Source organism: Sceloporus undulatus, chromosome 3 (genome assembly GCF_019175285.1).
Source record: "Sceloporus undulatus isolate JIND9_A2432 ecotype Alabama chromosome 3, SceUnd_v1.1, whole genome shotgun sequence".
NCBI classification, from domain to species: Eukaryota; Metazoa; Chordata; class Lepidosauria; order Squamata; family Phrynosomatidae; genus Sceloporus; species Sceloporus undulatus.
In genome coordinates, this window is record NC_056524.1 from 271,140,471 (window position 1) to 271,152,488 (window position 12,018).

The window sequence follows — 12,018 nt, forward strand, 5'->3', positions numbered from 1 at the left end:
ACCTAGACTTGACGTCAGGATTTCCTGACATTTGAAAACCTGCTTTCATCCATTTTTCAAATATTTATGAATATTCTTTGCAACCCTACTGGATGGGCCGATGGGAATTGCAGTCCACATACTTCACCCACCCCTTCATATACATCATAGTCCTCCTGACTGATTGTTTTAACATCATGGTTGGTCATATTTTAACTTCTGTGGAGCTTGGTAGCTGCATAGTTCTGTCAATGGTGCTAAATGGCTGTAAAGGAGGTGTAGTGAATCACTGCCTGTGTTCCAGCATTGCCCTGGACCAGACCCAAATGAATCCCAGCAGGCCCTTTCCAAGGCTGTAAAGCTTCAAAGAGCCATGAAATTCTGTCAAGGGTGGAGGACAGGACGCCCTCGGTTTCATACCTTGTTCTAAAAATAATGCCATGCGGCACATTCTTCTGACTTCTGGCTGCTGCTCTGGCCCACTTAAAAGAGTTGAGGTTGTGGAACAGTTTCCTACTAAGAAAGGGGTCTGGAGTAGAGTTGGGTTGGAAACATGTAGTCCAGCATTTACTGTAAAGGGAAGTGCTCTCGTTCATCCCTCTTCATTTCAATGAGGTTTGCAGAGAAGGACTTTCTTGTGTTGCCTCTCTTCCTCGTAATTTGAGATATAGGGCCAGCTGCAGGCTTTTGGGACATGTATCCAAACTATCTGGGGGTTACCAGGCTGCAGATGCCTGATTTTTGGGATTCTGTAGTGCAAGGGTGGGCAAAGTGGTCCACTTGTGGCCCACGGGGGACGTTTTTGTGGCTGAACCTTCCAAATCCCCCAAACCCCCAAAAGGCAAAATGAGCTCAAAACAGCCAACAATTGCAGCAGTTCTTGCCCCCCACGGCCCTTCCACACTGTTTAAAACCACATTATAGATTTAGTTGTCTGCCCCACACTTGTTGAGGAGTCTCAAGAGTACTAGACATGTTTTGATGCCTCTATAATTCTTCAGAACATGAGAAATGTACTCATGATGATTTGGAGGAAGAAACAATTACTGGATTTAAATAGAAATGTGAAATTTCCAAAAAAATTTGAATCCCTGGGGGGAAAAGTTTTCCCAGGTTTTAAAAATAGACATGGGGCATGGCATATAACTACCATTTACTTTCTTACCAAGCCTTTTTTTTTACTGCTTTAACAATAAAATAAATACATAGTTTAAAGGACAGCATATAAAATTAACCATTTTTTGGCACATGTATGAGATTTACAGAGCAGTTATATTCAGTTCTTTTTGTACACTGCCTTTAAGGATAGAAATTCTCCCCAAGGTAGCTTTCATAACTAACCCTGTGTATGTTTACCCAGAGGTAAGAGCTATTCTCTTTAATGATGCTTACTCTCAAGTAAGCATGCCAAGGATTGCAGTCTCAGATGGATAAATCTGTTAGTTTTGTACAAATGAAATTGTGAATATATCAGGTAACTACAGCGAGAGAGAAGCAGATCGCAGCAGCCTGTAAGTACATCTTGTCTTAGTCATTGCCATCTTGAAAGCAGGAAAAATGAAAATAGCACATTTTGTCATAATCAAAAGGAAGTTATTGGACAAAACACTTCAGTCACAACATGAAGGGCTAATAGCATATTTGGATATCAGGCTTCACTTAATGAAGCTGTGAAGATTAAACTGTACAGCTTAAACAAAGAACATTCCATATTGATGTAGAGTGTGCTGTAGAGTGAATAAATCCTTGTCTTGAAAAAGCATTTCACTGATTTAAAAAGAAAATCTGAGGAAGTTTTTTCACTCTCTCCCAAATGTCTGTTATTTTCTCTTGAAAAAATGAAAATATAATCAATGCCCTCCTTCACATGCAAAGGACTTTTATATCGTTTAGGTGAAAGCAAGAAAGACTAAATCTTCCTTTGGAACAAATATCCTGAATCATAAAAAGAGGGAGGTTTCTTCTCCATTACACCCAGTTTTCTAATTTAGTACAGGCTGGGGGCTTTCAGAAAACTGGTACTGAACTATAGCATTGGTATGCCATCTTAAATAAGTACCATATGGTTAAGCTTTCTGCTGATTTTTTATAATGTTCCCATCAAATGCAGACAAGCCTTTAAAAAAAAAAGCATCACTTTTAGAGATGGGAGAATTAATGCATTATTTTCCAGCTCAGATCTCCCTTCCAACCCCATTAGAGTCTAAACTACAGAAATCTTACTCATATTTGTATGTGTGAGAGAGAGAGAGAGTGTGAGTGATCTAATCTGTTCCTGTTACTAAAAATGGGCCTTGTCCATAGTTTAGTTAACTCATTCATTTGCAAACCGCATGCTGCCACGATCCTGCGAGCAGACTGTGAAGTAGCGAATAAATTAATACTCTGTGGAAACAAAAGTACCTGCCTGTAGAAAAGACTGCTTGCTGGTCATTTGCATGAATCATCACTGTCCTGCCGTTCCTACTCTGTATGTCTAATGTATAATTGTGGACTTAGATATTTCACTTTCAGAGATCTAAGGAGAGGGGCTGGTGGTGCAAGATTCATTTTGGCTTTCTCTTGGAGGAAGGAGATGGATCTCTAGAAATCGGGCACTGCATAGAGAGAATGGTGCAGCAACAGCAAGCAGAGAACGTCTCTTAATCAGAGCTTGGAAATGATACTTTGTGGATGAGGATGCAAGGGGATGAGAAGAAGAAGGGCCCTCCCTCCGGTCCATCTGCCTTGTTCCAGGCCTCAGAGGGAGAGAAGAATGCTGGACCTGATCCCCCCCCCCCCCCCCACCATTCCCTTCTCCTTTTGTGTCGTATCTTTGTAGATTGTAAGCCTGAGGGCAGGGAACCGTCTATTATCCCCTCTGTTGTAAACCGCCCAGATTCCCAGTGATTGGGCGGTATATAAATAAATCCTATTATTGTTGTTGTTGTTGTTGTTGTTGTTGTTATTATTATTATTATTATTATTATTATTATTATTATTATTACTTGAGTAAGTCACTTTGGACAAGGATTCCCAAAATCTCCAGGCCACAATTCCCATAGCTGGTGGGTTCCAGGAGCTGGTGTCTAGGCTCTGAAGTGAGTAATTATTTCTCATCCATGTTCTAGAAGGTGAGCCTTTTTTTTTTTTTTTGATATGGTGGTGTATCTTCAGTTTTAATTGAGATCTTACATGTGTTTAAGCTGTTAATACCCACTTTAATCAGGTCACTTTCCAGTAGGATGCTCCTCACCAGTCCCTGGCCTTCAGGCTTGTGTGTAAGCTGTGGTGCTAATGAATCACTTCCATCCTCAAGTAGGGACCCAGCCAGCTGTCTTTGCCCCATTGTACACAGAGGCCTTTTTCTGTCAGACTGCGGACGCCAGCGTGAACATTAGCAGATCTGCGGAATGTCTCCCAGCTTTGTCCAGGATCTGTTTCCCTGAAGATTTGATTACTGTGTGAATTCCAGATCATGGACCGTGTGGGCTAGCAACTTAAAAAAAACAACAAAGTTTATAGCAACTGTCAAGGGCATATAAACAACTTGAACCCACCAATCCTTGGAGCCACAGGAATGAAGTGGCAGCACCCCAAGTGAAAAGCAACCTGACTTTAATCTTTCATCGTCTTTGCTGCTATGCCTTTTACTTTCCTCCTCATTGGGAATGTTCCTTTTTGCTGTGCAAAGTGTTGAAAGATGCTTAAGCCGAACACTTCCTGCTTTGTTGGATGATTTTAGACCTGTGTGTGTTTCTTGTGAGCAGATTCTTGTACCAAAAGAGGAATTTGGCACCCTGAGAACCTCAGTTCAGGGGAGGGATTGTAGGGTTAACCAGATATGGGGCAGCTTCCTCCAACTTAGTCTGTAGCCCAACACATCTGGAAAGTACCAGGATGGACAGAGTTGGCATCATCTAATCTCTTTTCCTCCTGCAGGTCTCCACCAACACACATATGCAAATTTCCAGAATTACCATAATTCTTACCATAATTCTTGAAGTGTATGTATCTTGACTCTTAGTACATAAGAATCAAGTGTAGTAAATGGCTATGTGCAGCAGATGTAAGCTGGATGGGTGGTGGGTCTGACATGATATAAAGCATCTTCTGTCTGACATATACAGGAATGCCATGTTGGCGCTGCCAGTGTACAGAGAGTCACAAGTCACAAGTCTGGATGGACCCTTCAAGTCTCCCCCAGAAGATAATCATCTTCAAAAAAGATCACTTTGTACAATTCGAAATATCCTAGTCTGCCCCCGCCATTGGATTGAGTTTTCTCCTTGAAACCTCTGTGGAGATGACAAGCCCTAAATGAGTTCATGTTGGGGAACATCAGAGCCCTTGTGAATCCTCTTCCATCCCGAAGATTTTCTACAAGATTTCAAATGCATCCAATGAACTAAAGAGTGTGTGCATATGTGTGCGTCTGTCGGTAGCTTCCTTGTTTTCCTTCACAAGCAGCTTTTATGGAAACACTGCTCCATTCATTATGCTAAAGCAATTCTAAACATGCAGAGGAATTGGCTTAGGAAGGAATCATATTAGTGGCTTCCATAATTCGGTATGATTTATTGGGAGAATTGAGTAACGGAGAGGAATAGCTTCCTGCTGTAGGAACATACTTTCTGTGCTTGTACAGAAATGTCTTGGCTGGGTTTATTGGTTGCACCATGACCAGGTGGTGGCTGCTGCTCATAAACATGTTGGGCCACTATTGTTTCCACTGATCCACATTACCCACTTGTTGAGGTGGGTATCCAAATTCTTCTATATTTGGAAAACTAAAGTCCCCAAAAAGAGAGTTGCAAGCATAGTGTGTATTTTTTCTTATGTGTTTTCACACCTTCTTCTTAAGACGGCTGTAAAGCAGCGTGCTTAAAATACTATGGAAATAAGGTTTGTTTTTAATGTTTTGGATTTTTGAGCCATCTGTTTATACACCATGGTGCATTGGATTTCTGTAACTTGCTTTGATATTTATGTTTAAATCTTACATCTCTCTCTCTCTCTCTCCCTCTCTTTTTGCAGGTCAGCCAGTTCAGACAGCTTTACTCCAAAGTCATTAATGATAAACATGATGACGTCATGGCCAAGTTTGGAGCAATCCTAGCCCAGGGCATATTGGATGCAGGTAACTTTTGCTGCTGTAGTGAACTGATGCGCTCAGTCAGTTCCGCAAAAATCATCTCATTCATTCACCTAATTGGTTCAACACATTGAACAAATAAATGTAGTTAACTTGCCAGCTTGCACAAGGTTTGAGTTTTTTAATAAACCAGACATATCTTCAGTTCTCACACCGAATCCTTCCTTTGTTGTCTAGTACCAAGTGCTTTTTATTTATTTATTTATTATGTCCTTTACTGAAATATTTAAATAGAACCTTGTATCACAAGATCTTGGGGGGAGTATGAGAAAAACCAATTCGAGTAGATTAAAAGATTTTTAAAACAAGAAAAAAATAACTTAGAGTAAAAACATATTAAACAATTTGACAAGTTAAAAACAGGATGAAAAGATTAAAACAGTTTAAAACAGCCTAAAACCATGTGTGCTGACATTTTGGAGTAAATCAGTTAGCCCCAAAGGCTTTAACAAATATGTTATGTTTTTATTTGGTGCTGAAATGAATTACAGGGTCATTCAAAAAGAATGGTGCAAAACCAAATAAGAACAGCTTTACTTTTGCACAATTCTTTTTTAATCACTCAGTATAATATTCTGTTTAGGATACTTGCATCCATGTGCTTGGTGCTTGAGAGTGCATAAATCTCTGCCTAAAAGAGCTTATAGTCTAAATTAGATACTGTACAAGAAAAACTGAGGAAGGGCGATGTGTATTTTACTTTCTTTTAACTTGTTAAATGTTTGAAGATGATTTTCACCTTTTAAAATAATGTTACTGTCATTAATTTTATTGATTTTATTGTACATTGCTTCCAGATCTTTAGATAGAGGATGGGGTATAAATATTCGGATGGATGGATGGATGGATGGATGGATGCCAACTTTTAGCAGTTTTACATGTAGTAGCCTGGTAAACAAACACATCAAAAAGAGATGCTTTAAGCAGGCAATACAAAACAATTGGTTTCTTTAGCACATGAAAAATACAGGCACAAAGCTTTAATCTGCCTTCTGCATATAGATGCCAGGGTAGGATACGCATTAAATGTAATTACATTGTTTTTGTGTGGTTAAAGTACAGTGTGAAGGGGATATGTACTAATGTAGATGTCATCATCAATTTGTCTGCTGACCAGATGATGTTGTCTGCCATGGTGGTGGTGTAATGAAAGGCAGTTTCATCAGTTTGTATTCTTCTTGCATGAAACATTCTGGGATATGTAGTAAGCAGGTGCCTGTTTCAGTTTAGGAGGAGGAGGAGGCATAGTTCTTTAAGTTCATTAAGTGGATAGTGCCTGCATGGATTCAGGCAAAAAATTGTGCACAAAAAACTAAAGACCACTCACTTTGGGAGATTTTATTACTCTTGCCATAGCATGAAAGGAGTCAGGCAACTTCAAGTTGGAGGGCACATTACTCTCTCATTGGTGATAGATTAGTAGGTTGTCCCTACTCCTGCCATTGCTGGCTTTGCCATTGCACTGCCAAAATGTGGTGGTGCAGCATGACTTCGAAAAGGCTGGCCTTTGCCTTTAACACAAGGAGCATCGGAAGTGTGTGGCTTGCTTTCTAGCTAAATAATGCTTTTACAAACATTATTCTGCTTGAAAACCAGGTGCACCCTCCCAATGCACCTTGCTTAAAGATCAAGTGTTGGGATTTTGTGTTGCTTCATTTCCATGTTTTAACAATGCGGGAGGGACAGGGGCCTAAAAAATTTTCCAAACTTCATGAAATTGTCTGGCCATGTGTTGACCATTGGGGGGGGGGGGGGCTTCCATTTATCAATGCCTTGGCCTGCCCACTACTCTGGCATCAAATGTGGAGGCCTTTGAGATATCCTCATGATTTCTGTATGCAAAGAGATTTTTGGTAATCCAGAATAACATGGTTTTGTCTCTGAATTCTACCCTCATTGTTCCTGCTCAAAACTTTATTCACCTAATCTCCTCTGTTAGAGAAAAAGATCTTTGGGATGGTTGATGTCTCTTGTTACCGGTGGTTCTGGACTGGTACCAACTGGAACAGATGCAGTCTTCTCGGCTACTCAGTATCAAAGTAACTTCCACACAGATTTTCACTCAAATGAGGGTTTATTAACTTTGTTGCTATTTACACTTACAGCAGGCTACTATACATTTATACTCTTTCAGAGTCCATGCTAGAAGCTTGAATGTGACATCAGTCTTTGTTCTCTCAAAAGATCAACCTTCCCACCAAGTGGACACACCTCTTTCCCATGAAGTCACCATGCTACACAGGAGCATAACAATAATACATTTGTTTATATTATGTCTCAGCACATGTCCTTGAAGACTTGTTCTTCCAGGCCTAGGCTTTCTGGCCAGCAACAGGAACCATTTTAAACCTTAGTTAACCATTGCCACATCTGAACATTTTCCATACAAATTAGAAATATATTTTAACATCCTCACCATACACCACCGCCTTTGAATAACTGCTGGCACTACAGACAACAAATGTCCAAACTCCTCTTTCCAATAGTCCTTATTTAGCATTCCAGAGGCTCAAAATACAAAAATGATTTATTAACCAGAAACTGAACATAACAGCAAAGATTACTTATTTTATACATTTAAATCTTGACTGACAGCAATTCTCACATCTCTCACTCATAGCCTTACTAGCTCTGACCTGACTTTAACTAATCTCTGATTAAGGGGCTTGAAGCCACCCCTGAGAGAGCTGGGTTAGGGCCACGGCAACCGCACACCGCAGCCCCAATTTGGCTTTTTGCCGGCCCAAAAAGAAGAGGCAAAATGCCACTCCTTTTTGAGTCAGCAAAAAGATGGCTTTTTCCTCCCTGCTGCAGCTTTATGGTGCTTCTGCAGGGTACGGCATGTAAACGGTTCACTGCCAGAGCGCAGCAAAGCCAGCCCACTTGTGGGCAGCCCGGCAGCTTCCTAGCGGCGGCAGAGCATGCGTCGTGTGTATGCCACGGCTCCAAGCTGCCAGAAAGCTGGCATTTTGAGCCAGTCTGTTTCAGCTCTGACTCTCCTAACATCTCTAACTCCTCCATCCAACTGGTATACACCAATAGTTTTTTTTTAATCCCTTCAAACTTTCAGCCAATTGCCAGTCAATCCCAACATCCCATTCTCTCACCCCTCTCAACAGACCATTACCTTATAACATAACATATATTGCATACATAACTACACTTTACCTTAATTTATCTATTAGGTATAACAACATTTTCTACATAATTCAGGACATCAAATCTATCCCTGATAGAAATCTGCATTTCAACAGATTGCTACTTGCACATTAATTGTGGACTGAGAGAAATGGCTGCACTGCTAAAGTAAGCTTTGAATTGGTGGCGCCTCAGCAACATCCTCCTGTTTCCTCCCCAAGAGGCTCTTAAGAAGCTACATTTAATTCCTGATTTCCATTACTGCTGTAGCCCAGTGCAAAATCCTTTTTGGAGGCAATGAGCTGTGGAGGCTTACATTTTCAGCTAGTATGTCTGCAGAGCTCAGGTTAGCCATCTTGTGTGCTGTGGCTGGTATAGCTAAGTTACAATGGCCTTTTATCTCCTCTGCCCTAGAACATTTGCATTTGTCCCTGGACGGGTGTCACTTTGATATAAGAAGCTAGCTAGCCAGCTGGGGACTCTAGCAGTTATAGTTCAACTCATCTGGAGAGTACAATCTCTAGGGGGCTGACAGAGTGTTCAGAGGACTCTATGTATGTTATATCAGTAATCTCTACAGTAGCCCTGTAAGGTGGGAAATTATTATTGTCCCCATATTATTGCTCATAGCACAGGCTAGAATTTACTGGCTTGCGAAGGGCCACTCTACTAAATTCATGGCAGCATCAGGCATTTAAACATATATCTTCAAGGTGCAGGAGGAGTCTTCAAGAAACATTTTTTCCAATGTCCCCTTAAACCCGTATGTTAGACATTTCATACCCGCATTTGAATGTCTTTTGTCACAATTTTTTTGTTAGTAGCAAGTCATTAGAAACTAATTACAGTAGTTGAAAGCATATCAGCATTCTGGGGAGGTGCATGAGTTTCTTCCTACCAGATTTTATTGGGTGTGTGACTCATTTGGCTGAGTTGTAGCTATCCTGCAATTGGATCTGCCCAGATGGCTAGCTACCTGGATAAACTGGGTTAACGTTCTGTCCTAGGAGGTATAATCGTGATTTTTTCCTACGTTGTTTAGACTGTAGTAATTTCACGGGGCTTAGAGATCCAGAGCCATCTCAGAAAGTTACAGAAAGAGCAATTAGAGGTCTGAGTGGCTGTAATTGAATAATCAAACCATTGAGCATCGGGGTAACAGATAGCTTTCCACTCACTTTCATTAATAACACATTGGTTGACATTTCCATACAGTATCCCTCCTGGTGAATGGCTCTGTGGGAACAACATTACGTCATGATATATCATAGTTCCAGGGGCACAGGGGTGGCAATCATGTTGTCCTTGAGCAACAGGAGCACTTCAGTTCCCAGCAGCCTTGACCAGCATAGACAATGTTGAAGCTGAAGACAATCTAGAAGCTGAAATTCAGCAACATTGGGATGGCCTTACACTCCTTAGCCATGTCCTAGGTACATCATTGGAACAAGACAAATGAGATGGCTTCCTCCCCTGGGGAATGATTGATCCAAGGGAAGCAAAGCTAACACATGGTCTGAGTGATGGAGGAGTAATTTTGGCAGCTTTAATTTTCTCAGAAATTGGAGATGTTTTTGTTTTGGGCTACAATTCCCAGAAGCCCCTCCAGCCAGTATGCCATGTGTCAAGCATTGACCAGAGCAAGCCTAAGAGGAGAAGAACAAAGATGACCAGAGCATGGACTAGAATTGGAGCCAAGAGCAGGGAAGGCATTGCATAGGAAGAAGCCCCGTGATTCAGCAACAGGGCTGCATGTGAGGAGCAAAGATGAAGATAAACAAGCTGCACCTACTACTGCCTTTTCTTAGCCGATTGTCCATAAGTCAGTTGGGCATAAGCTGATCTTGAATCTAAAAATTCGATGGGTTTTGTTTGTTTGTTGATTGATTGATTGATTGTTTTTATGTTCACGCCATTTTTCAAGTCCCTGAAGCTTGACTTGAAAGAGAATTCTTCTGAGATAAGCAGCAACACAACACAAGCCTCTCACACCTTCCCTGTTCCCCAGACAAGCTTGAAGAAAGATTTAGGCCAAGAGAAAGAGAGGATGACATGCTAAGAGAACAAAAACAGTAACAGGGTGAATGCAATACTTCAGGGATGAGGTCAGCTGCTCAAGAAATGCCAGATTTTAGGCAGTCTCCATCTAAAGGGTAAATGTTGAAAAATAAAATTCCAGAGTTTTATAAACCTAAGTCATGATGGGCTTCAGCATGAAACATGTGCTTGGCATGCAAAAGCATCCTGAAGGAACTCCAGACAGGAGTGTGCATGAGTGGTGAGAGAGAGTGTGTACTCTACACCACTATAGATGGGCAGATAGCCCACAATCTTCAGCAATGCAGACAGAATATCCCCTTTCCTGAATATACTTTACACCAGGAGTGGGGAAAGTGTAGTCCATAGCATGCCTTTGGCTCCCAAGCACCTCCGTTTTTGCCCTGACCTACCTCCAACTGCACCCTAAGACAGTGGTTTTCAACCTTTAGTCCCCCAGAAGATTTGGATTTCCTGACTGTTGGCCAAGTTGGCTGGGGCTTCTTTGAGCTGAAGTCCAAAACATGGAGGATGAAAGGTTGGGAACCACTGCCCTAGGAGGGTTGTGAGGGCAATTTTGCAACATGTTTATCACGCTTTTTAGCCCCCCCCCCCAAAAAAAAAAAGAGAGAGAGAGAGAAGTGACCTGGGACTTGTTGGAACAGAAGACCTTCCTGGGCCAGAGAGTGGTGCTAGAGAACATTTCAGGGAAAAAATAATAAGAGAGATGAGGTAGAGGTGCAGTCCTCCAAGATTCCCTGTGTGGGGACTGTGCAGTCCCCTAATCCCCATCATTTACCCACCATTGCTTTACACATTTAGAATTTTTCCGTATGTTTACCTGTGATATGATTATGACTTTTCATCTGGCCATATCACATTCTGGCCCACTACCATGGACTGGACAAGACCACAAAAAGTCCCTGTTTGTAACTGGGTCTGTAGGTCTCCCATGGAAATGGCCTAAAGCTTGCCTGCACCTAACAGCTCATGCCCTCTGTCCCCTGGACTTACCAGTACTCACCAATGATCACCGTTCAACTTGAGCTAAACTGGATGGAGAACAGGAAATCAGATTAACACTGTCTATGGGCCAAACTACTTTAACTGGGTGCTTCTGTGTAACATTAGCCTGACAGACTCATCTGATCTTTGTACTGTGGGGATGAAATGGCAGAGTTTGGATACTCAGCAGGATTAATTCTGCTGCTGAGTTTTTTTAGAGAGAGACAGAAGCAAATCTTGAAGCTGCTTCTGAGTTGGAAGGGAGGCATGGGTGGGTGGGGACTATGAACCCTGGAAGACTTTTCCTTTCTCCTTAGACTCTTAGAGGGTTTGTGAAATGGCAGAATATCTAGGATTTACAGATGGGTGAGAGGAAAAGTGAGTGGAAAAATAATTTTGCTTCCAACTACTGTAGGTGGGTGAGACAGTAGAAAGATAGGATCTGAGGAGTGTATCAGGAATAAAAAAAAGAGCATGCAGAAAAGTTGTGAATACAAATAATTTTTTTACTGTGCCACATATCTGCAGAACATCTGAATAGGACCTTTGTGTTCTCAGCTAGTGTATCTCAGATTTTGGGCAGGGGAGGGGTGAAAACAGGACAGGATGATTCATATTCTACGTGCACATTCTGAAGCACCTAGCTGACCACAGATGGAAACAGGGATCTGGTTTAGATGGATACTTGGTCTGATCCAGCATTTCTGCTCTCAGGTTCTTGACAG

General features: G+C 41.5%; 2 protein-coding genes across 3 annotated transcripts in view; both read left to right on the forward strand.

Annotated features, from left to right (window-relative positions):
• ARMC9 (armadillo repeat containing 9) overlaps window positions 1-12,018 on the forward strand; it is a 1,183,007-nt gene that overhangs the window by 957,952 nt on the left and 213,037 nt on the right. The window lies entirely within an intron of this gene.
• The window catches only part of PSMD1 (proteasome 26S subunit, non-ATPase 1), a 153,923-nt gene that overhangs the window by 110,809 nt on the left and 31,096 nt on the right, over window positions 1-12,018 (forward strand). For both annotated transcript variants that reach the window (XM_042457377.1, XM_042457376.1), the window contains exon 19: window positions 4,996-5,098. In XM_042457377.1, coding sequence (XP_042313311.1) covers window positions 4,996-5,098 — 103 coding nt within the window. The remainder of the gene's footprint in view (window positions 1-4,995; window positions 5,099-12,018) is intronic.